At 44.8% G+C, this 25,248-nt stretch overlaps 1 protein-coding gene across 4 annotated transcripts; it reads right to left on the bottom strand.

The window, feature by feature from the left end:
• Window positions 1–323: 323 nt before the first annotated feature.
• SARS1 (seryl-tRNA synthetase 1) lies at window positions 324–22,104 on the bottom strand. Of its 4 annotated transcripts, XM_044914088.1 has the most exons (12): window positions 21,868–22,097; window positions 13,500–13,570; window positions 10,215–10,292; window positions 8,226–8,384; window positions 7,098–7,241; window positions 6,159–6,314; window positions 3,047–3,268; window positions 2,346–2,475; window positions 1,920–2,077; window positions 1,599–1,664; window positions 1,106–1,235; window positions 324–762 (listed from the first exon to the last, which is right to left on the bottom strand). In XM_044914088.1, the coding sequence occupies exons 1-12, from the start codon at window positions 22,001–22,003 to the stop codon at window positions 605–607; spliced, it is 1,608 nt and encodes a 535-aa protein (XP_044770023.1). In that variant the 5' UTR covers window positions 22,004–22,097; the 3' UTR covers window positions 324–604. The 4 variants fall into 4 exon arrangements, with proteins under 4 accessions (XP_044770023.1, XP_021545935.1, XP_044770024.1 ...); XM_021690260.2 differs by lacking the exon at window positions 1,599–1,664; XM_044914090.1 differs by lacking the exons at window positions 324–762; window positions 1,599–1,664 and adding an exon at window positions 799–853 and having other exon boundaries at window positions 6,159–6,200; window positions 7,170–7,241; window positions 21,868–22,080.
• Between the last annotated feature and the right edge of the window lie 3,144 nt (window positions 22,105–25,248).

The raw sequence follows: 25,248 nt of genomic DNA, 5'->3' as shown, positions 1-25,248 counted from the left end.
AGAGCAAAAGCAGGGGGGAGGGTCACAGGGAGAGGGAGAAGCAGACTCCCCACTGAGCAGGGAGCCCAACGTGGGGCATCTCAATCCCAGGACCCCGGGATCATGACCTGAGCCGAAGGCAGACACTCAACCGACTAAACCACCCAGGCGCCCCTTCCTCACTGCTTTTAAGGAGGGGTGAATTTACACAGGAGGGTCTGGCCCCTGTCCTGCAAGCTTGTGTGTCTAAGACTCGAAGTTTTCACTTTCCCCTTAAGCCTTTCCTAAATCTAAATCTTCTTTAGAAGGAAAAGTAGAAATGAGCATGGTTGCAGGGAGAATTGTCAGAGACAGGGTTCGAGCCCTGGGCAGAAGACCGTGGAAGAGTCCTAGCCTTCCCCCAGAGATGCTTTATTACATGGTTTCATCAGTCGTCAGTGAATGGATCCTATGCCCATGCAAGGAGACGGGAACGTCGCACTGTACATGGCAGACTGTTCCCCTTTTAGCAATGCAGTCAGATGGGGCGGGTGATGAGTGGGTGCTTGGCTTCCCTGCCCGTGGGCAGGCTCTGAGAACCCAGCTGACAGAAACGAAAGCCCGACAAACTGGGAGGAAGGAATGTTCAGGAATCGGTGACCTCCATGTTCTGCAGCTGGCTTTCCAGGGGGACATCTCTGGCTGCCCCTTTCTTTTTGCTGCCCTCATGCTGCTTCTTCTGCTTCTTTGATGGCTCCTGGTCAATGGGTGCAGGCTTCACAAAGGGGATCAGTTCTTGGAGACCTGGAGGGAGAGAGCCAACCAAATAACCTATCATTTCTCAGGAGTCAAAGCCCAAGGACTTCTTGTGGAGAGTTCCACAAGACGATGATCCCTATGAACAAAAGGGCACCCACGATGGGAACTGGTTTCATTAATTCTTTTCTTCCCCAGTCTGAATTTTAGCTGAGCTTAAACAGGAAGGGATACCTGTAGTGGCTACTTTCTCAACTTTGGGGACAGCACAGACAGAGTTCTGGGGACTGTTTCTGACCAAGAACAGTTGGTCCACTCTGAAAGGGGGTTTGCTCTTCAGAAGAGCGGGAAGACAGAAGACGAGGAAGACGGGCTGGGCAGGGAGTCTCACCCGGCGGCATGAACGCCTTCAACTTCTCAGGCACGACGATGCCCTTCTCCGTCTGGTAGTTCTCCAGGATGGCGCAGATGGTGCGAGTGGTGGCGCACATCGTAGCGTTGAGCATATGGACAAACTCCACCTGCAAAGACAGGGTCCCCAGAGGGAGCATGAAACTCAGCCTAGTCTTACTCATGACCAGGAACCACCCACTTAGCCAGACTTCCTCCCCTGTAACTATCCAAATCCAAAGCATTATTGATCTTTTGCTAGACTAGAATTCTGTTTAGTATTTATTGCCTATAATAATAATTCCAGGAAGATTCCTCAGATCTCCATGAGTGACAAGTGATAGGTCCCAGCAAATGGAGGAGAGTTGGGCCCTTTGAGGGAAGGAGGAAACTTCCACGGTGGCCTCTTCTTTTAACCTCTTTCAAGTCCCTGACTTTGGAAAAGATTAGGGCCTGAAAACTGGGTTTGAATAGATAAACTTACAAACCTAGACCTTCTTAGGTGAGAGGGAAGACACTGCCTCCAACATGTCTTCTGTAGACAAATGATTATTCTTTAACTGGAGTCACAGAGAACAAAGCCCAAAAGAGAAGAGCTAGAAATACCTTGTAGAATAGAGCTAGATTCAGGTTTCTATCTAAAAGGACTCTGTCCTGATTTAGTAGAAGTCATTTTCAGATTCCCTTTTTGGTCTAGATTGAGAAGCTCAAATTTTCCCATTGATGTGGGGACATAACATCCTCCAAGGACTGAGAAATAAGATGGACTTATTCTGCACAAGGACCTATTTCCTACCTCCCAAGGGGCTACCTACCTTGTCCATCATCTTCTTGGTTTGCCCATATCGGATTCGGAGCCGGCGAGCCTGATAGTCTGTGCAGTTAGAACAGGAGACTAACTCACGGAAGGCTCCCGAGCCCGGAAACCAGGCCTCCAGGTCAAGCTTCTTACTGGCAGCATGATTCAAAGAACCTGTAAGGGAAAACCCCTAGAATTCATGAAGGAGGGATGGTATTTCAGGAGACTGACCTTTAGCAAACCTGAAGAATTCTTTAATTCACATCCTATCCCCAGAAGTGAAATCATGCCCAGATATTCTTATCACCAAATACTCCCAAGTGAGAACAGTGTGGTATTTTAATTAATGTGGGCAATTAATTGGATTGTGAGCTATTTCTTTGTGTGGCGGCTCACCTGGTGAGGGTGGTGTTTGTGGGATGCGGGAAAGGGAGGCAGATACCTGAGACAATATTCACAATGTGGTAAGGGATCCCCAAAGACTGGTAGAAGTCTTCTGCGGTAGTAATCATCTCCTCAAACATCTCCCATGACTTGTTGTCGTGTGGTGACGAGTAGACAAACTGTTCAATCTGCAGAGGGGGACCCAACGAGACCATGAAAATGGGACAGGGCGAATAAACGAAATGACTGAAGTGGGAGATATCCTTGCAATGGAGACCTATTCCTACACCACTGGGAGTCAGGGGAGGCTGGGGCCCCTGCGGGAGATCGGTGCTGGACTGGACTGGGGCTCTGAGAACGAATGCTCCATGGAGCTCCTACTATATACATGCCAAGTATTGTTCTAAGCGCTTTGCCCCTACCAACCAGCAGAATCCTCACAGCAGGCCTAATGAGGTGGGTACTATTATTACCCTCCTTTTGTAGAGGAGGAAACTGAGCGCGGAGATGTTAAGCAACTTGTTCAAGGTCACACAGCTGCTAAGTGGCAGAGCCGGCACCGGGACTCAGGCAGCCTGGTTCCAGGCTCTGCGCCCACGGCCACTCCAGCATGTGCTTCTTAGGCAGAAACAGATGTAGGCGGCGAGAGGGAAGACCGGAGCCAGGCTGGGTCTGAGCAACACAGAGCCTGCCTGTCTCTAACCACCCTGGAGAGGTCGACAAAAGGGTGCTGCTCCTCCCCCTGACCTGACCACTCACCTTCTCAAACTGATGGACTCGAAAGATGCCGCGGGTGTCCCGGCCATGGGAGCCCACCTCCTGGCGAAAGCAGGTAGACAGGCCGGCATACTTGATGGGCAGATCCTCCGGCCGCAGCCACTCATCCCGGTGCAGGGCAGCAATGGGCTGCTCTGAGGTGGCAATCAGGTATTTCTCGTCATAGGAGTTGTCATCAGACTTTTCACTGCCTTTGCCAATCACCTGGAGGAGGAGGAACCTCTACTAGTTAAGGGTGAGGGATGAGGACCTCAGCGAGAGCAAGAAACCACAGGCAAGGCTAAAAAGACAAAGGAGGGAATGGGTCCCTCCAGAATGGGATCCCTCCTAGAGATCAAAGAAATGCAAATTAAAAGGAGATAAAATATTCTGATAATACTTTTTTTGCTTATCTAATACATAAGACATTTATAAATAGTGAATAGTGGCCAATGACGGCAGGGCAGTAAAACCCGAGCTGGTAGCAATATACGTTAATCCCCCCAACAGACGTGTGTTAGGCGTTTCTAAGTGCCAAGTTTGCCAATGCTGGGCAAAAGGGGACACGGTCTCTGCTCTCCTGGTGCTCAGGAGTTAGTGTAGGATAATACTCCTTAAAGAATCACTTTGGTGTTCAGCTGAAGAAAGTAATGCAGAAGAAAAAAAGGTATAAACAGGACAAAGTTCATTGTAACATTACTTCTGATGGCAAAAAAGGAAGCCTCCTAAATATTTCCACAAGGGAAGAGTCAACTATCCTACACCCAGACCATGTATTATTACAGAACCATTTAAAAATGTTGGCGACGAAGACCACGAAGTAACACTGAAAATGCTTCTGATAAAATGCTGAGGCAATCTATATACATTGTGATTAGAAGTATGAGAAAATGATGTATCGACGAAAAACGCCCCCAAAAGGATATTAAAAATGTCATTTGTATGAGGTAATGAGAAAGAAGATGATTTCCCCCATCATTTCCAAATTTTCTGTCATGTGGTATTATTTTCATTTTAAAAAGAGGAGGGTGGGGGCGCCTGGGGGGCTCAGTCGTTAAGCGTCTGCCTTCGGCTCAGGTCATGATCCCGGGGTCCTGGGATCGAGCCCCACATTGGGGCTCACTGCTCAGCGGGAAGCCTGCTTCTCCCTCTCCCACTCCCCCTGCTTGTGTTCCCTCTCTCGCTGTCTCTCTCTCTCTCTCTCTGTCAAATAAATAAATAAAATCTTGAAAAAAAATAAAAATAAAAAGAGGAGGGTGGAAACTTCCTCTGGGTCAGCGTTTGGGGACCTGGAAGACTACGTTTCTACTTGACAGTGGAACTCAGCCACTAACCACATGTGGCTATTTAAATTAAATTAAAATTTAGTTCCTCGGCTTGCACCAGCCACAGTTCACGTGCTCAACAGCCACATGTGGCCGGTACTGTCAAACCGGATAGTAGAGACAGAACATTCCATCGCTGCAGAGTGTCCTACTGGACAGTGCTGCTCCAGAGAACTCATAAACCGAGGTTATCAGGCAGGAAGTGCCAGCCCAAACTCTCACTATGGGGACTCTCACTATGTGAGTCTCCCTGCATATGGATCCAAGAAGCATCTGGAGAAGAGATGGGGAATGCGGGAAACACAGGGGGCACCTGCTACCTAGTGTCTCTCTCATAATCCTCCATATAAGGTTCTCTCTGACGTTACATGCAGGGCATCCTTCTAAAGCTCTGTGATTGTCCAATACTGGCGTTGAGATGAGGAAAAAAAGAAAAGAGAAAACAGGTTTCGGCTGATCCATGAACACATTCCCCTCCACATTAAAAGAAAGAAAGGGGGAAAAAAAGAAAAAAGAAAAGAAAAGAAAGGGAAGGGACACCTGGGTGGCTCAGTCAGTTAAGCGTCCGACTCTTGATTTTGGTTCTGGTCATGACCTCAGGGTCATGGGATCCAGCCCCGCGTCAGGCTCCGCACTCAACGCAGAGTCTGCTTGAGATTCTCTCTCTGCGCCTCCCCCCACTCGCTCTCGCTTGCTCTAAATAAATAAATAAAATCTTAGAAAGGGAAGAAGAGAAGGAGAACACCAAGGTTAGACTAATCCTTAGGGTTTAGAGAGCTTTTGCTTCCCACTGCAATTTGAATGAAAACGTAACTAGAACTCATCAATGGGAAGAAGTTCTATTAAACTCCTCTCCAAGATAAGTCAGGTGAGCCCAAAAGCATTGTCTGACTCCTCCCCAGTAAGAACCAAGTCATCCCCTTCTGATAGAACGGTCTTGAAGGGGAAGGACAAGTAAAAAGTGGACCAGTGGACCATGCTGTTAGCAGAGACACTCTAGAAATTCTGAGCGCCAGGCACAGACTGGGGGTGCCACAGCTGGGGTTGGAGCCAGCTCATCAGAATGAGCTTCTGACTCTCCACGTGAATCCTCCGGTTCTCCGAGATGCTCCATGGTTGAGAAGGAGCCACAAACTGGAAGCCACATCCATCCCAAGGAGAATACGTCTTGCTCTCTAGCTCCCAGTCTGGGGTTCGGAGGAGGAGGACATGGGAAGATCAGCCGCTTCTTTAATTTTGTTTTGTCCAAGCACTCAAAAAATGTGCTTTTTTCCAAAGTTCATGGTGTTAAAGTATGCTCAATTTGAGTAAGTCATATAGATTATCTGGGGAAAGATAAAATAGGCTCTATGTCTGCACTGCCCAGTATGGTAGCCACTAGCCACATGTGACTACTTAAGTTAGAATTAATAAAAATTAAAATTTTACTGCCTCAGTTGCACTAGCTACATTTTAAGTGCTCAACAGCCATGATACAGAGCATCTCCACACTGCAGGAGGTTCTCCTGGACAACACAGCTCTGTATCTTTTTTTTTTTTTAAAGATTTTATTTATTTATTTGAGAGAGAGAGAATGAGAGACAGAGAGCACGAGAGGGAAGAGGGCAGAGGGCGAAGCAGACCCCCTGCTGAGCAGGGAGCCAGATGTGGGACTCGATCCCGGGACTCCAGGATCATGACCGAAGGCAGTCGCTTAACCAACTGAGCCACCCAGGCGCCCCACAGCTCTGTATCTTTGAGGTTAAACACTGTAACTAAGTCATTCTGCCATGTTGCCCCAGGCTACTCACCTTATAAAGTTCTTCATCAAACTGGCTGAGCTGTGCCACTTCCTGCATGACCTCCTTCCTCATGAAAAAGGGGGTATAAATGGGGGTGTAGCCCCGACTCCCCAAGGTGCGAAGGGCATACTGGATGAGTGCCTGTTCCAGGAACACCAGGACACCCTAAAGGAGCAGAGACACAGCACTGTGTGATTGGCTTCTGCCACTACCATGTTCATCTGCTAGTATTTACACTCAGAGGCAACTGGGGGCACACGGGAGGCCAGCAAAGACTGTGAACCCCAGTGCCTGACTTAAGAGTTTCTTTCTTGATACCAATGCCCAGCACATCATCTAGGCACACTGGCAGGAGAAGCAAAGCGAGGCAGATAGGATGATTTGCCCAGGGTGCACGGGAGAGCTTTCTTGTGCTACATCTTAAAACACCAGATCCGTGTGTGTATGCAGAGCATACTATGTATATGTATATGTATATGTATACGTATACATGTCCTGTATCTCCCAAATTATTTTCCCATGCCCTTCCGAAGTCTTCCCTAAATTCATCTGCCCTCTGTCCCAACTCCTCTGGGTTTGCCGCCTCTGCCTACCTGTTCTCATAGCTCTCTGGGCCCACTCACCCCACAGCACTCATCACAGTGGGTTCTGACTCTTTGTTACTTGTCTGTCCAATTCCACTCAGCCCCTTAAAAGGCAGACTGCTCTGATCCAGTCAGTACAACATATATTCATTATGGAGGATCACTCAGGGGCTCTTGTTCTAGGGAATCCGGAGAAGCACTCTCCTGTCTCAAAAAGAGAACTGCATCCAACTGGCAGTAAGTTTGCAGGATAAAGGCATGAACAAGTGGTGGATCTGTGGCCTCTTTAAGTAGGTTATGTTTTCTGCATAGTTTTTTTTAGCTCCTTTTTAGAATCCCATCGCTACGGGTTCCTGGCTCTTACCTTCAGGAAGTAACCTCGACTTCCAGCCACCACGGCCCCCTTTTCGCCCTCAAAGCCATCTACCATCACTACCAGGTCCACGTGAGAGTACTTCTTCCTGACTGTACAATCGCCCCAGATCCTCTCTACTTTGTTGTCGGCATCCTAAGGAAACAAGACCAGGAGAGAAAGATGCATGATCACTGAACTTCACAACCTCCAGCTTTCTAAACCCCATTCCAAAAACAACCTAGAGCTTTGCGAAACTACTGCGTAACTGAAACACTAGGTTTTGGTTACTGTGTACAGAGACTAAGGAAGAGAATTTGCTAGAGGATGTGTGTTCAATAGAGAAATAATAATTTACAAATTCCTAGAAGTGATTCTAGCCATGGAACCGAAATCATGAATTTCTAAGAGATCTGTCGTAGTCTCACTTTTTTTTTTACCCTTTTAAAAGACTCCTTGAAAATCCTGCTACAGGACAACCACCCCCCCCACCCCCCCATCAGCATCGCCTGGGGTGCAGAGGAGAATGTAGATTTTTTTTTTCCAGGCTCTCACTGGTCCTGGGGCCATATGAGGGCGGGCTCAGGGCCCTGACCTCCCGAGTCTCCCACCCCAGCCGGCAGTGAGTTTAAGGCTCGTTCACCAGGGAATGAATGAAAGAGGCACAGATGGGCCCAGCCACGGCTGGGGTGTCAGGGAACAAAGGCTGGGCTCAGAGCAGCTTTGTGCTGGGGAAGCTCCCACTCAGCAGGAAACTTTTATCATGCAGATTTCCCTTCAACCTGCAGCTTCTCAGCAGGGTGTGGGTGAGGGGTGAGGGTGATTTAGCAGATCCCTCCCACAGGACTCACTGCTACCACGGGCAACACGCAGTGGAGGACAGCGGCCGATTCAGAAGAGATTTCTGTGCCCGGGGTCTCCTCCTACCTGCTGTCTCTGCTACTTCCCAATCAGGCAAGGATCTGACTCTTTCAATTCTCAATTGGTGGGCAGAGCGAATATACAAAGAGCCTGCTTCTGACACAAGGCCTATTATACAGAGAGGGGCAGCGTTTCCCAGTGTCCTCCTCCCAGCCCGCCCCCTCCCCAGCAGAGGGGAGCCCCGGGCAGGCCGCCGCCCACTGTGGCGCCAACACCTACCTCATCATTGCTGATGGGCACAGAGGGATGCAGAAGGTTCCCGATCTCTCGGAGGTTCTCAAACCGCTCTGCTTCCAGCTTTATCCTCTCGGCATCACACTTTAGGATGGCCTCATCGATGAGGAGTCGGACTTTTTTGATTTGTGAGACTTTCAGGCTCTGCAGATGAACATGCCAGGCCAGTACCCAAGTCACAGCAGGCCAAGGTACAGAGTAGGAATAAGATTCTGTTGCCCTAACCTTGTTGTGCTCTAATGACAAGCCCTGTGATAGCACTGTTAAAATCAACAGTGAAGGCTTTCGAAGAACTGAGATTTATTTCACACGCACGCACGCACTCAGTTTTGCCCTTACAATTCGTTGGCATTTTCTTCTGGGGTACCTAAGGAAGAGATGGATCAATTCTGGCCATTCTTCTCAGTCGTATATATCTCAAGGGTTTTAATACTGTAGCTCTTTTTTTTTTTTTTTTTTAAAGATTTTTTATTTATTTGAGAGAGAATGAGAGAGAGAGAACACATGAGAGGGGATAGGGTCAGAGGACGAAGCAGACTCCCCGCTGAGCAGGGAGCCCGATGCGGGACTCGATCCAGGGACTCCAGGATCATGACCTGAGCCGAAGGCAGTCGCTTAACCAACTGAGCCACCCAGGCGCCCTCTTTTTTTTTTAATAGAATTTTTTTTTTAAGATTTTATTTTATTTATTTGACAGAGAGAGAGAGAGCACAAGTAGGCAGAGAGGCAGGCAGAGGGAGAGGGAGAAGCAGGCTTCCCCCGAGCAAGGAGCCCAATGCAGGACTCGATCCTAGGACCCTGGGATCATGACCTGAGCCGAAGACAGACGCTTAACCGATTGAGCCACCCAGGAGCCCATTTTTTTTAATAGAGTTTATGAACTTTTTTTTTTTAAGATTCTATTTATTTATTTGACAGAGAGACACAGCAAGAGGGAACACAAGCAGGGGGAGTGGGAGAGGGAGAAGCAGGCTTCCCGCTGAGCAAGGAGCCCCGACGAGGGACTCGATCCCAGGACGCTGGGATCGTGACGTGAGCCGAAGGCAGAGGCTTAAGGACTGAGCCACCCAGGCGCCCCTACTGTAGCCCTTTTAAGAGCTCTTTCCCTTAACTTGTATTTTCTGATATTCCTAATTAAATCAATTTAGCGCTCTTATGTACTACATTTAACTGTTCTCTAGGAAGATTATAAATTTATTAGGAACAAGAGAACCTGTCTTAAGCTTATTTTGTATTCCTTTCTGCAAGTGTTTCAAACTACTGATTTCATGGGGACGGGAGAGCCCTTGGCAAGTGGGGCTGCACAGGAATAGCTCCCCCAGCCTAGCCCTTCAAGCACAGCAACTTTGCTTTTGTGTATTTATGCTCTTGCTATGCTTTTGTGTTGCAGGTTTTAAGAAAGGGTTCGGTGACTAAAAAACTTGAAAATTACTTCTCTAGGTTCACTGTTGTGCATATTTACTGAATTACAGTAAATTGAAAAGATCCTTGACTTTGTGAAAACTGAATTCTATAAACCAAAGGTAGTTCGTCTCCTTTTTCCTCTGCTTCCTACTCTTGACTTTTCCACTCCATCCGTCCCTGTCTCTGTGATCTAATAAAAACTCAAGTATCGAGTCCAACAAGAGTGGAGGGGGACATTTCCCAGCTGCACACATTCAAGGATGCCACAATGCTGCGTGGAGCTGAGTGTCAGCACTTGCTTGTTAGGAACAAAGTTATGATGAAAGAACAGAAATCCAGCCTAGAAAAGGGAAGGACGGGGCGCCCGGTGGCTCAGTTGTTAAGCATCTGCCTTCGGCTCAGGTCATGATCCCAGGGTCCTGGGATCGAGCCCCACGTCAGGCTCCCTGCTCGACAGAGAGCCTGCTTCTCCCTCTCCTGCTTTCCCTGCTTGTGTTCTCTCTCTTGCTCTGTCAAATAAATAAACAAAATCTTTAAAAAAAAAAAGAAAAGGGAAGGACAAAAACTTACAGCTAAATTGTCTGCAGTGAGGTCATCGAGATTTAAGACATCCTCCGGAACGGACTCATCTCCCACTGGCTCTTTTTTCTGCAGGGGAAACAAAACAAAAAAAACCCCAATACTATTAAATAAAAGAAAATTTCTGACATAGTTTTATAAGTATAACTTATTTATGACTTCCTATATAACTGTATCTAAAAGCTGCAACATATGAGAGAAAAAATTAGTGAGAAAGTTTCGAGTCCTTGTCCTGCCACTTTCTGGCTTTTTTGATCCTGGACAGATCAATTAATCCATCGGGGTCAGAGGGCTGACATCAACAGGAACGTAAGAAGAATGTCTGCCCTGGACGTAGAGTAGTTATGGGCACCAAGAAGGGGTGAAAACGCTCATACCACTGCCCAGCTCTGGGGCAGGTGCCTGGATGTGAATCTGTGAATCCTTGTCCACTTCCTAAGAATAATCCCAGGACTGAGGCTAAGAGGAAGAAATGGATGGGATGATAGAATAGTAGGACACTAAGGAAAGCAAAATTTTTGAGGAAAAAAGTCACCAAATCTAGAACTAAGTTTAGAGCAATGAATGTAACTTGGCAAAACTGCAGAATGTACGAAGGGCTAGATTTTCTCCCCTCTGGTTTCTCTTCTACCCCTTCTTTGTGATATTCTGCCAAATCATTTCCAATCCTTGCCCAGAGCCATGGAGAAGATAATTTAAGAGTCAAATTCTTCCCAAATTAAAAGAAGTTAAAGAAAATTATCAAAGGCCATTATAATAAGATATGTAAGGCCTCAGCAAAACTTGCATAAAAACAAGTTGAGGAGATTCAGGGTCTGCTTTGCAAGTATAAGTCATGTCCAATGTCCTAAAGATATTTTTTTTATTCTATACATAACAATAGGCAATTACGTTTACACAACCTCGTGTACTACTGCACAAAACTGAGTCATAAGAAAGAACTCAATCTTCTGAGGGTAAAGTATAGAAATCCTTTCGATTTATTACACAGTCTCATATACCAAAGTGAGAAGTCAGGATGCTAACCATAACCGAACTCACATCTTTCAGTGACTCAAGCAAAACCATCTTAAAAAGTTGTGGAAGTCTGAAAATCTCAGAATGAGTCTTGTTAAGAATAGGCAGAGACTAAAAAAAAGAAGAAGACAGCAGGAGGGGAAGAATGAAGGGGAGGAAATCAGAGGGGGAGACGAACCATGAGAGACGATGGACTCTGAAAAACAATCTGAGGGTTCTAGAGGGGAGGGGGGTGGGAGGATGGGTTAGCCTGGTGGTGGGTATTGAGGAGGGCACGTTCTGCATGGAGCACTGGGTGTTATGCACAAACAATGAATCATGGAACACTACATCAAAAACTAAAGATGTACTGTATGGTGATTAACATAACAATAAAAAAATTTTTTAAAAAAAAGAATAAGCAGAGACTACTGAGGTAGAAAGAAATGGCCTAAATCTCAAGATTTTCCATTTAGTAGTCAAGAAAGCTGAGGCCCCTTTGCTATCTGATAATCCTTTAGGGCGGCAAATTCAAGTTCTGAGTTCAAGTTCTGACTCTGCAACTAACGATGTGATTTTAGGCAGGCTGCTTAATTTCCTAAGCCTATTCTTTTGCCCTTTTAATAAGGTTGACAAAGGTACTACCTATACTCCAGGTCTGCAGCAAAGATGAAAAACCAAAATGAATACTTTCAAGTGCTATACAAATTAAAGCCCTGCTAAGACCATTCTGATGGATAGGAAGGGAGAACACGCCTTGTGGGGCTACAGTGAAGGGATCTAAGAATGCCACTGCAAATGAAAACACTTCCATCTTGCTAGGAAAACACTAGGCTGGCACTACCTGTGTATGCGCCCCAAGGAATACACAGGCAGAGTGCACACTGGAATTTACATAATTATGGGGTCTCTGACATGCAAATGATTAAGTGTCGTGAGTCCCAAAGGAAGAAAACTATATGATTGTCGGTATCAATTTCCACAGCCAGTCACAAGCTGAAAGTGTAACAAAATACTGTTAAAGAGAAGGAGTCAGACTTTCCTGAAGTGTGAGGTACTAGAATCTGGAGGGAGTCTTTTTGTTATGCTCTTTCCTGGTTCAGGTCACAAAATTTTATAATTTTTTGGTTTAGTTTAGAGGTTTACAACTTAAAAATGAGACAGATTTGAGAGAGTATTTAATATGTTTTTTAAAAATGATTAAGGGGCCAAGGATATTTTTGAGGAAAGATTAAAAGCATGAACTACTCTGGAGAGCAAAGCAAGGCCAAGCTAAAATTTAACATTCTTCAAGCAGAGGAAGGATTTTTTGGATGAAGGCCAGTAATGACTTGCCCTCTGCTGTTACTTGCAATTGCTGAATAACTACAATGTTCTAGGCATTGTGCCAGGTTCTCTATATTTAAAAAATTTAGTTCTTACAATTCTGTTCTATAGGTGAATGTTAGTATTGTCATTTCACAGATGAAAAAATTGAAGCTCAGAAGTAAACTTGCCTAAAGTCACATAGCCAACAATCCAGGATTTGGGCTCCTTATCTGTGCTCTTTCCATTAAAGAGCACGACTACACTGAGACAAAGAATCTCAAGTCCACCCTAAGAAAACCTTTCTGGCACTGTAGACTGAGCTTAAGAAATAATTGGATAAGATTACTGGTGGAAGTTATGTTATTATAAGAACAAAACAGACAATGAATGAGCAATGTGGCAAGAATCTTCTCTTGCTACAGACTGAATGTTTGTGTCCCCCCCAAAACTTGTATGTTGAAACCTAACCCCCAATGTGATGGTGTTTGGAGGTGGGGTCTTTCAGAGGAGATTAGGTCATTAGGGCAGAACTCTCATAAAGGGGATGAGTGCCCTTCTAAGAGACCCCAGAGAGCTCCCTTCTATCAATGTGAGGACACAACAAGAAGACAGCCAGGAAGTGGGCCCTCACCAACCCAGAACCTGCCAGCACCTTGATTTTGGACTTCTCAGTCTTCCGAACTGTGAGAAATAAACTGCTCTTGTTTATAAGCCGCCCATCTATGGTATTCTGTTATAACAGCTTGAAGGGACTAAGACTTATCTGAAGACACAAAATGGACTTACCGATCCCTGAAAGTGCCTCTTAGTTCTCTTTCCTACTTTCTTCCTTTCTTTTTAAAATATTTGTCCCTTTGGTAAGAAATTCAGTATCTCACAGAATTAGACACTAGGTTAGAAATTATGTATTAACTAAGAGTAAAATTAAATACCTCTGCTCAAGCTTTCAAGGCTGTTACCTAGTTCTCTTACCTTCATTTTCTCTCCAATTGTCTTGCTGCACAGGTTCTTCAGCTTGTTCAAGTTGTCTGCCCGAAATCTGCCTGAAGAATAAAGAATCCAAGAATATACCAAAGATATGCACATAATTAAGAACTGCCCCCCGCCAAAACACCCACAAAAAAAACACCAAAAAACAAAAAACTGCCCCCTGCCAATCACAGCTCCTTAGGCAGAGCTAAAGGATCTCATGAAATTGTGAAATCTTACAGCTTTAGAGCCCCAAATTTAGTTGGCATATACTGGTGACAATGGGGTTCTCCCCGCATTTGGTGACAAGGAAAAGTCCCTTCTGGGACTGAAACTGGAAACTATCATAACCTGGACAATGCCACGGTCAAATAACAAATCTGAGAAACCTGGAAAAAACTCAAATAACTATAACCTGCTCAATTATCGTAAAATCCATTGAAAGAAACTATGTGGTAAAAGGGGCGCCCTGGGTGGCTCAGTCGTTAAGCGTCTGCCTTCGGCGCAGGTCATGATCCCAGGGTCCCGGGGTCAAGCCCCACATCGGGCTCTCTGCTCAGCGGGAAGCCTGCTTCTCTCTCTCCCACTCCCCCTGCTTGTGTTCCCTCTCTCGCTGTGTCTCTGTTAAATAAATAAAATCTTTAAAAAAAAAAAAGAAAGAAACTATGTGGTATGCACTGCAATCTGGAAAGAGAGCTATCCTCTTTCTAGTCCTGTGAACTTGGTTGCAGCATCTCTGTGCTAGAAATGGTTAATGTTACTCCCTTTGCTCTGACAAAAATCTCACCTGGCAGCCTGGAGAATAAGTTTCTTATGCTTTAGTTTCTTTGCGGGAAGATGGTGCACTAATCAGCCTACATGTGTATTCGGGCCCAAACTATTGTATCAGTATTGTGGTTCATTAATCTAAGTCTAATTAGCAAAAGTCAGACCTCTTGAATCCAAGCTTGAGGACCACAGCAAGTTTTTGACGGGTGAAATGATGACTAGAAATGAGACAGCTCCTAGGCAGCTATTTTTTTTTAAGTTTTTGTTTTTGTTTTTTTTTAAAGATTTTATTTATTTATTTGACAGAGAGAGACACAGAGAGGAGAGGGAACACAAGTAGGGGGTGCAGAGAGGCAGAAGCAGGCCTCCCGTGGAACAGGGAGCCCGATGCAGGGCTCGATCCCAGGACTCTGGGATCATGACCCGAGCCGAAGACAAGACGCTTAACGACTGAGCCACCCAGGCGCCCCTTTTTTTAAGGTTTTGCCAAACTTGAACTAAACATTAGTACATAATGTTCTAACTACTTTCTCATTCACTTACTTTGATTAGAGAGATGGGAACAGAAGAGCGGTCACCAGGGATTAGAGGGGGCAGGGGAGAGAGAATGGACTACAAAGGGACAGTGAGAGGGATCTCTATGATGATGGAACAGTCTTGTCCTGAGTGTGACAGTGGTTATACAAATCTACACATGGGATAAAGCTGCACAGAACTACACACACACACACACACACGTGCATGTAAAACTGGTGAAATCTGAATAAGGTCTGAACTGTAGCAATGTCAGTTTCTTGACTTTGATACTGTACCAGTTGTGTTAGATGTCATCAGTAGGAGAAACCCGGTGAAGGGTGCATAGGACCTCCTTGTACTATTTTTGCAATTTCCTGTCAATCTATAACTATTTTGAAATAAAAAGTTATAAAAATTTTTATTTAGTCCCTCCTATTTGGAAGGCCCTGTATTGAGTGCTGGGAATAAAAAAGAAAATATCATGCTAGGTGCTGAAAGTAAAAGAAAACAGTAACAATGCTGGATGTTTCAATCAATGAATGTAACATATCCCATCATTATCTTTAATTTTTCTCAGCAATGTTTTTCAGTTTTCAGTGCACGGATCTTGAATGTCATTTATTAAATGTATTCTAGGCATCAGATGCTTTTTGTTATTTGTATATAGAAATACCATTGATTCTGTATATTGTATACAGTGATCTTGTTAAATTTAATTTTTTTTTAAATTTAAAATTAAAAAAATTTTTAAATTACTTAATTTTATTTATTTTTAATATTTTATGTATTTAATTTGTCAGAGAGAGAGAGCACACAAGTAGGGAGAGGGGCAGAGGCAGAGGGAGAAACAGGCTCCCCATGAAGCAAGGAGCTGGATGCGGAACTCGATCCCAGGGCCCTGGGATCATGACCCAAGCTGAAGGCAGACGCTTAAGTGACTGAGCCACCCAGGTGCTCCAAATTTACTTAATTTTAATAGTTCAGTTCTGCACACACCATCAAGTCATCTGCAAATAATGACAGCTTTACTTCTGTACCAGTCTTTTTTTTTTTTTTCTTGAGGTATAACTGACATATAACATTGTATTAGTTTCAGGTGTACAACATAATGATTTGCTATTTGTATACACTGCAAAATGATCACCACAGTAAATCTAGTGACCATCTGTCATCACATTCTATTCCAATCTTCTTTATTTTTTTTAAGTAGGCTCCATGCCCAATGTGGGCTCTAACTGACAACTCTGAGATGAAGAGTTGCATGCTCTACTGACTGAGCCGTCAGGCACCCCTCTTTTTTTTGCCTTATATCATACTGTCTAGAGCCTCTAGCATGATGTGGATTAGAAGTGGTGGATATCCTTGTCTTTTTTTTTTTAAAGATTTTATTTATTTATTTGAGAGAGAGAGAATGAGAGACAGAGAGCACGAGAGGGAAGAGGGCAGAGGGAGAAGCAGACCCCCTGCTGAGCAGGGAGCCCGATGTGGGACTGGATCCCGGGACTCCAGGATCATGACCTGAGCCGAAGGCAGTCGCTTAACCAACTGAGCCACCCAGGTGCCCGCAGATATCCTTGTCTTGTTCCCGACCTCAGGGAGAAACCATTCGGTACTTCATCATTAAGAATGTTAGCTATAGGGGACCCCTGGGTGGCTCAGTCAGTTAAGCATCTGCCTTCTGCTCAGGTCATGATCCCAGAGTCCTGGGATCAAGTTCCACCTTGGGCTCCCTGCTCAACCAGGAACCTGCTTCTCCCCTTGCCTGCCGCTCCCCCACTTGTGCTCTGTCAAATAAATAAATAAAAACTTAAAAAAAAAAAAGAATGTGGGGCGCCTGGGTGACTCAGTTGTTAAGACTCTGCCTTCGGCTCAGGTCATGATCCCAGGGTCCTGGGATCGAGCCCCGCATCGGGCTCCCTGCTCAGCGGGAAGCCTGCTTCTCCCTCTCCCACTCCCCCTGCTTGTGTTCCCTCTCTCGCTGTGTCTCTCTCCGTCAATAACTAAATAAAATCTTTAAAAAAAAAGAATGTTAGTTATAGGTTTTTTGATAAATATCTATGATCAGATTAAGGCAGTTCCCTTCTATTCCTAGCTTCCTGCATTTTATCATGAGTAACTGGAGTAACGTGGGAAAAAAATGAACTTGATCCCTATCTCACATCATACACCAAAATCAATGTGGGATGAATCATCCACCTAAATGTGAAAGGCAAACTAGTAAAACTTCTAGAAAAAATACTGGAAAATCTCTTCAGGAACTTGGGATATGAAAAGATTTCCTAAACAGAACACAGGAAGTACAAACTACGAAGAAGAGATCAATAAATTAGACTTTGTTAAAATTAATACTTTTAAAAAATTTTTAAATTAACATATCATGTATTATTTGTTTCAGGGGTACAGGTCTGTGATTCATCAGTCTTACACAATTCACAGCACTCACCATAGCACATACCCTCCCCAATGTCCATCACCCAGCCACCCCATCCCTCCCAGCTCCCTCCACTCCTGCAACCTTCAGTTTGTTTCCTGAGATTAAGAGTCTCTTATGGTTTGTCTCTAAAATTAATACTTTTTAAAAAAAGATTTATTTGGGCGCCTGGGTGGCTCAGTCGTTAAGCATCTGCCTTCGGCTCAGGTCATGATCCCAGGGTCCTGGGATCGAGTCCCGCATCGGGCTCCCTGCTCTGCGGGAAGCCTGCTTCTCCCTCTCCCACTCCCCCGGCTTGTGTTCCTGCTCTCGCTATGTCTCTCTCTGTCAAATAACTAAATAAAATCTTTAAAAAAATAAAAAAGATTTATTTATTTATTTTAGAAAGAGAGAGAGAGAGCTCATGAATGGGAGAAGGGGCAGAAAGACAGGGAGAGAATTCTCAAGCAGACTCCCCGCTGAGTGTGGAGCCCCCTAGGACCCTGAGATCATGACCTGAGCTGAAATCAAGAGTCGTACACTTAACTGACTGAGCCACTCAGACACCCCTAAAATTAGTAATTTCTATTCATTAAAAGACTGAGAGAGTGAGAGGCAAGTCACAGACTGGAAGAAAATATGTGCAATATACGTATCTGACAAGGTCTTGTATCCAGAAGGGATAAAGAATTCCTACAAATCAGTAAGAAAAAGACAATTAAATAAAAATTGGTCAACATTCTCAAACAGACACTTCTCAAAATAGGCTATCCAAATACTAACAAGGATATGAACAGGTGCTCAATTATCTTTAGTCACCAGGAAAATGCAAATTAAAACCACGAGATACCACTATATATCCACCAGAATGGCTAAAACTAAATTAAATTAAAATTAAATTAAAAAGGCTGCCAATATTAAGGGCAAGGAGGTAGAATAACTAGAATTCTTATTTTGCTGGTGGGAGTGTTGATTGCTACAACTACTTTGGATAACTATTTGGTAATATCTACTAAACCTAAACATGTACCTACTTTATGATCCAGCAACTCCATTTATATATACCTACAGAAAGGAGTGCTTATGTCTACCAAAAGACACACAAAACAATGTTCATAGCACTTTATTCATAATACCCAGTCCAAATGGCCATCAATAGAATTGATTAGTACATCTATATGGTAATTGGTATATTTACATAATAGAGTACTGTACAGCAATGAAAAAGAACCAAACACTGCTCCACATGAAAAGGTAGAATAATCTTACAGACATAATTTTGAGAGAAAGACACCAAAATCAGGCAAATTAAATTTGCCTGATTTTGAACTCAGTGTAAATGGAAAAATATACGCTATATAAGAGTATTTACATTAAGTTCAAAACCAGGCAAAATTAATTTATGGTGACAGAGGGCAGAATACTGTTATTTCTGAAAAGGGCATGAGGGAGCCTGCTGAGGCTTTGATCTTGACCTGGGTGGTGGTTAGATAGGTATACAGCTTTGTAAAACCCATCAAGCTGCACATTAAAATCTGTACACTTTGCTGACTACATCTCAGTAAAAAAAAAAGTTTAAAAAGGTTGTGTATAAAAATACCATATATGTCACAATGAGATATATGAGATAATATGCAGAGAACACTCAACAAATGAGGTAGTGCTATGGGAGCAGAAGAGATGGTTTGGCAAAGAGGACTGATGGGAGTGGGGGCAGTGGCCTGATAAGGAATATTCCAAGAAGAGGCAACAATCATGGACGTGTGAAAGGGCATACAGGGAGCATAACAAGGCTAGAACAAAGAGTGGAGGGTAGGTGTGCGAGAGTGACAAAAGATGAGGCTAGGAAGACATGTAGGGCTTTGTAAATTGTGTTCAGTAATTTGTATTTTCATGCTTTAGGGCTACACTGTCTGACATGGTAGCCACTAGCTACATGAGGCTATTGAGCATTTGAAAAATGGCAAACCCAAACTGAGATATACCATATGTGTAACATATACACCAGATTTTGAAGACTTGTAAAAAAGAAAAAGGATGTAAAATATCTCAATTTTTATACTGATCACATGTTGAACATACAATTTCTGATATACTGAGGTAGTATAGTATCTTACTAAAATGAACTTCTTGTTTTTCTTTCCCTTTTTAATTGGCTACCAGAAAATTTACAAATTTATTTATTTGAGAGAGAGAGAGAGAAAAAGAGTGCGCGCACGCAGGGGGAAGGGTAGCGGGAGAGGGAGAAGCAGACTCCCTGCTGAGTGTGGAGCCAGATGCAGGGCTCCACACAACTCAGGGTTCGATCCCAGGACTCTGAAATCATGATCTGACCCGAAGTCAGAAGTCAGACACTTAATAAACTAAGCCAGCCTGGTGCCCTCAGATGGCACTGCTTTAAGGTAAGAATGTCACTGCAAGACTTAAACCCGGATGTAAAATGATTAGATTTCCATTCCAAAAAGATCACATGTCCTGGATGTGGCCCTGCACTAGGTGAGACTGGGGTAAAACTGAAAGCAGTTAGAAAGTTCTCCCAAAGAGAACGACCTGACTTAAGGTATGTGCAGTAAGATAGTAAAGAGAAATTTCATTCAGGATAGCACAGGTTAGATAGAATTCCTGTAATTACCAGCAGATTTCAAGATACACTGAAATCTAGCAGCTTTGGAAGTAGTTGAGACAAATGCTTATCATATGTCCAAATGTGCCCTTGCTATATTACTCTAAATTAAAAAGAAGAAATCACAGTTTGAATCTTGGAGTTAGAAGAGTTGTGGTAAACTCTGATGTGATACTACGATTCCAAGTTCTCTCAGATACCTGTGTTCCACACAGAGCCCCAGTGCCACCTTGCCTGTCCACAGGCAGACAAACAGGTATACACGTGGAGTTTACTGGGTCCTCAGTCAGGGAACATGATCTGAATTTTTAATGTGGCTCTCGGTTACACATCCTTGTTGCAGTCAATGACAGAAGAACCTTGATATAAGATATAAGATCAGTCAATGTCCAACTTGGGCAGCCAGTGACTTGGGAAAAATCATTAATTCCTTTTGGCTGCTAAGAGAATATTGGGAAGGGATGTTAGGTAGAAAAGAATCAAATCAACAGATGTGTTGAAAATAAACTACACAAACTGTTTTTCATACAGAAGGGCCAAGTGCCCTGAACACAGAAGATACTCACAAATTCAGCAACCCTTTGTTAAGCCCTTACCAAGAACCAGGTGCAGTGCTAGATATTGGGATTATATGCATGCATATGTATGTATATCCTGTATGTGTATGTATACCCCAGCTATTGGGACATACAGGCGAATAAAACACGGAACTTGTCCCTGAAGAACTCATCCCCTCACCACATATCCACTCAACAAGTAAGGAACAGAACTTCCTGTGGACATGTACACCATACACAAGAGACTAGGTAACACATTCAAAGTCACTTAACAGCTGTACAATAACCAGACTGATACAAAATCTGATACTTCTGACTTCTAATTCAGTAAAACAGTGTCCAGGCTAGTTTTTTCCTTCCATTTAATTTAATTCCAACTCAAAAATTCAGATTTAGATTCAGGTGGTGGGATCTCACAGTCAAACAAATACCACATTGGAATGAATGAGACCACAGAATCAGCAGACAACAGAAGTTAAACAAATACTTTCTTCCTACCCAATGCCCTGATCAATTTAGGAAAATCAATTTTCCTAACGGAAATCCACCACATTCTTGGACAGCGAGGGCCTTTGCAGTATGCTGTCATAAAACCTGGCTCTCAGCTGGTTAGACCTATTGCATCAGACAAAAAAAAAAAAGAATCACATGTGCTTGACAGCTTCCGGCCAATCAGTGACTACCCCAGTTAATCCAGGCAGAAGTTGATAGGCAGAGGGTTCTCTGGTTTAGCTTCATGAAAGATACCCGGATCAGTTCAAGGTTCTAGACCAACTCGCCTAAGTCTTTTCCGGAAAACTTGGGCAAATCACAATTAAACAGGCTCAATAATTACAAGCTTGTTCTTGCCTCACGGCACTCCTCTCCCCATGTCTGGTCTACTACGGCAAAGTCTTTCCGCGAGTCTTAAAGGTATGCCTGCAGGTTAGGGGGATGGCCTTCCCCAAAGCTTCGGGATCACTGCTTTTAGTCAGGAGCGGCTTCCGAAATCCCCAAATCCTTCCAATATGTGTGGACTGAACTATTACGCTGCAGATGTGACTCAGTCTCAGGCTGGAGCCTTTGGTCTTATCAGGTTAGAGGGAGACCACTCGGGCCTTGCTGAAGATGAGAAAGGGACCGAAGGCGACCAAAGATGAATGTTAGGAAAGGGGACCCCCAAGCCCCGAACCTCCCGCCCTAGCTTTCTTCTGACTACCCGTGCGGCAGGAAGGCTTGACAGCTCCTGATGTGCACGCGCCATGCTCCTTCCCAGACAGCCCAGCGATCCGCACCGAGCACGCGTGTAAGAGAGCTCCCATGGCCCGGGCGGAGGGAAAAGGTGGGATGGTCCCGGCTCGCACAGTGCGTTTTAGGGGACAGTGAGAGCCTGGAGTCACCGCAACCAGGGAGGGGACTAACAAGGGGTGGAAGCTGTGGCCTCAGGAGCGGTACCGAGATCGGAGAGATGAAGTTGGGATTAGGATCGGAGGATACCCGGCGCGTCCCGGCACTTACATCGTCGCCACTCGCCGTCTGCCTTCACCAGCTGATCTACTAGTCCCGGGTCCTTGAAGCGCTTCTCCTGCGTCTCTCGGATGAGGGCTGGGTCCCCTCCTTTATCTACCCGAAACAAATCCAGATCCAGCACCATCTTTCCTTCTCTCGGGCCAACGCTAAGTGACGTAAGGAACGTACCACAGCAGCCAGTGACCACCGCACTGCGCCGGCGCGCTGACCCGCCCTCCCCGCGCAGGCGCGGCTGGAGAGCGCAGGCGCCCCCTCTCGGCTGGAAGCAGCTGCGCTGGAGTCGGGGCTGCGGGGAGGAACGTGGAGTGGTGGGGCGTGGGCGTCTCGGGTTGCGTGCAGGTCTGGCCAGGCTAGTGGGTTTTGTCCGGGTCTTGTGCGGCCTCCCCAGCGCTGCCCCCTCTGTAGGACCTCTGATTGTCCCATTGAAGCGAGTGCCTCAGTTTCCTCGTCATATTAAAGGGCACATCTCAGGTTAGGCAGAGGCCTGCCAATATGATCTCCGGCTTGGAAGCTAGAGCTTCCAGTAGATGCCAGTTTTTGTCTTATAAGCATGGTTCCTAAGACTGGACCCTCTCCCTGAACCTCTGTTCTCTTCTCCATCTTGAGACAAGAATATGGCTACATGTTTTAGTCCCTGGGTTACCTAGAGCTAGGATACCTTTCTCGCATGATGCATGATTAGGATACCTTTCTTAACGTGATTATTGAGTAAATCAGTTTGTCCTATTACCAACCTTTTGGATCACAGGATTGGAAAAGTGAGATTTAAATATTTTAGAGAGGGACATGAGACTTTTCCAAGGGGGAAAGTATTTAGCAGATTTGAAGAAAGTATGAGGTATTGAGGTCACATCTTGGGTCTGTTTATAACTCTTAGAACAAAAATTTCACCATATTTTCATTTTATAACGTTCACACCCTTACAGTGAAATATTATGGTTGCTGATTGGAGCCAAAGTTATCAAAAAGTACTGCTGATAACAAGAGATTATTTGGAGGATTTGGGAATAGGCAGTCTGCCCACTCCATCCTTCTTATAGAGACTTTAGAGCCCCACCGGCAATGCTGGCTGTGCTAAGACCTTCTTGGTCTTAACAGCACTTGCATGGGCTCCTGTGATGAGGATATGGCATTGCTATCCCTGCTCCCCAACAAGTGTCTGCCAAGCCAACTTAGATGTAGCATAGGGCTAAAGAGAGTGGTGAAGCTGAGAAGTAGAGATCTGGAGGGGGGGCTTGGGTAAGGGGGTTGTCTGGGTTTGCCACCCTAGGTCCCGTTTGCCTAGGATGCTAGATTTAAAACCAGTGGAAAGGATATGTAGGCAGCTACAGTCTCTGGAGAAAACATGTAAGAAAACTGTCTTCATAGTGTCAGGTTCCCTGAAACCTTCTGAGAGCAAGGTCTGATAGGGGCTGACCCTTCTGTGTCAGTGAAGGCACTGCCAAAGTGTGTTGTTTGCTAAGTTTCAAGACAGTGATGGGTGTTCACAAGGCTGCAGTGGGGCCCAGGCCTAGGGGAGGAGGTCAACTAGGCCAATCCTGTAAGGAGGTCATCAGTATAATTGGAAGGATGACCTTAAAATTCTGGCCTCTCCAAATTTCCTTAAGAATTTTCACCATTAGTCTTATCATTATATTAGAGTCATCTCCCTTTAAAATGTTCATGTTACCTGATAAATATAACAAATTAACATAATGGCATACTTCATCAACTTAAGAATCATAGAATTTTTAGAGCTGGAGGTAAATCTTAGCTAACTGCTAGCCTAATAATTCCTCATCTTTTCATCACCTTGTCCCCCATGTTTTAAAATATGTTTGTCTAACAAACATGATTTTTAAAAATTCATTTTCCCTTCTTATTAATCAGATATATGCAGCTGCCAATTAGAATTTCTGATCAGCAGAAAATAAACAGTGTTACTACACTGCCAGAAGCTAACACGAAAACGAATCAACATAATACTTCAGTTATGGAGTGATGGTGTGAAGCCATACCACTTTTGGATGTGTGGTTTCCGTTAGGCTTTAACACTGAGAATAGCTAATGGGTGCCGTATATGAGGACCCAGGGGTTCAAGGGTTCAAGGAAAACAGCTACGTCAACCCCTTTATCTTCTATACAAGAACACTGAGGCCCAGGGAAATTAAGCAATAGAGCCCAAACCTCAATACTGGAAAGACTCTAAGATAGTCTTAGGTTTTGGCTTGTCTCTCTGTTACCATTCCATAGCAGAAAACAGAGCCCTGAGGAACTTGGCTAGAAAATGTGGCTTTTTCTTATAGGACAGAGACCCTTTATTGCATCTTGATCTCCACAGGACCTAGCATGGTGCCTTACACGTGGTGAGTTGCAGGGAGTAGGCTGAGAGGTTAGAAGCTTGTTGCAGGTTCAGGGAGTAGAGTCCTAGCTGAGATATTGCCCTGGGGTCCTGGGCAGCTAGTGGGAAGCCTAGGGAGAATGACTACCTGCAGGGAGAGAGCAAGAAAAGAGGGAGGAACACACACCACAGATGCCTTCCTCAGTTTTTACCAGTTCAATGCTGGCTAATGAAGGAGGGCTCTCCTGGGCCTTGTCTCAGCACCTCTTTGCATTCCTCTTTTTGTCTTGGATCTGAAGGAGGATTTCTCAGTGTTGGACAAGCAAGCCCTACCCTCTCACTCCCCTGCTAGAAACCTTCAATGGCTACCTACTGCCCCCAGGAAAATGTCCAAACATACCTTGCAAAGCCCTTCATCATCTGCCCTCTACCAAATTCTCTAAAATGTTCCCCTTATCTCTTGGCATTCCTCCTCACATTCCCCACACCTAGCTGCCTGTAGCTCTCCTTTCTTGTCTCTGAGCCTGTATAGAAACCCCTTCTACCTGGAACTCTCCTTCCCTCCCCTGTTCCTCCAAACTGGCCAATTCCTCCTTCCTCCAGGAAGCTCTCTGATACACTATTCACCCTTCCCCCCCCAGATTGGTGCAGCACCCACCCTTATAGGTTCCCACAGTACAGTAGCTTTTATCATACTGTTTCAGGAGAAACTGACAACCCAACTTCCAGCTTGAGGCTGCCCACTCCCTTCCATCAGAGAGACACAGTAACAAAGGAAGTTAATGTTGCTGTCCTTGGACAATGAAGGAGCAACCATCTAAAAATAACATGGGGTCAGGGAACGCTGCCAGCATCTGGGGGGACTTTGATCCTGCCTCCCCCTCTGTTAGAATTGGAACTGAGGTGTCCATTCTCCTACCACACTGTGTGCTTTGGGGTATTACATTTTACGTGGGATTGTTAACTTCAGCGCTAATATGGAATTAGTTTATATTCCAAATTCTCCTTGAATAGCTCTTAAATTATCCATGAACTTTTGTGTATGCAAC

Source organism: Neomonachus schauinslandi, chromosome 4, assembly GCF_002201575.2.
Source record: "Neomonachus schauinslandi chromosome 4, ASM220157v2, whole genome shotgun sequence".
Taxonomy (NCBI): Eukaryota; Metazoa; Chordata; class Mammalia; order Carnivora; family Phocidae; genus Neomonachus; species Neomonachus schauinslandi.
Note: the sequence above shows the minus strand (reverse complement) of the source record. Positions and strands in the feature narration are given on the sequence as shown.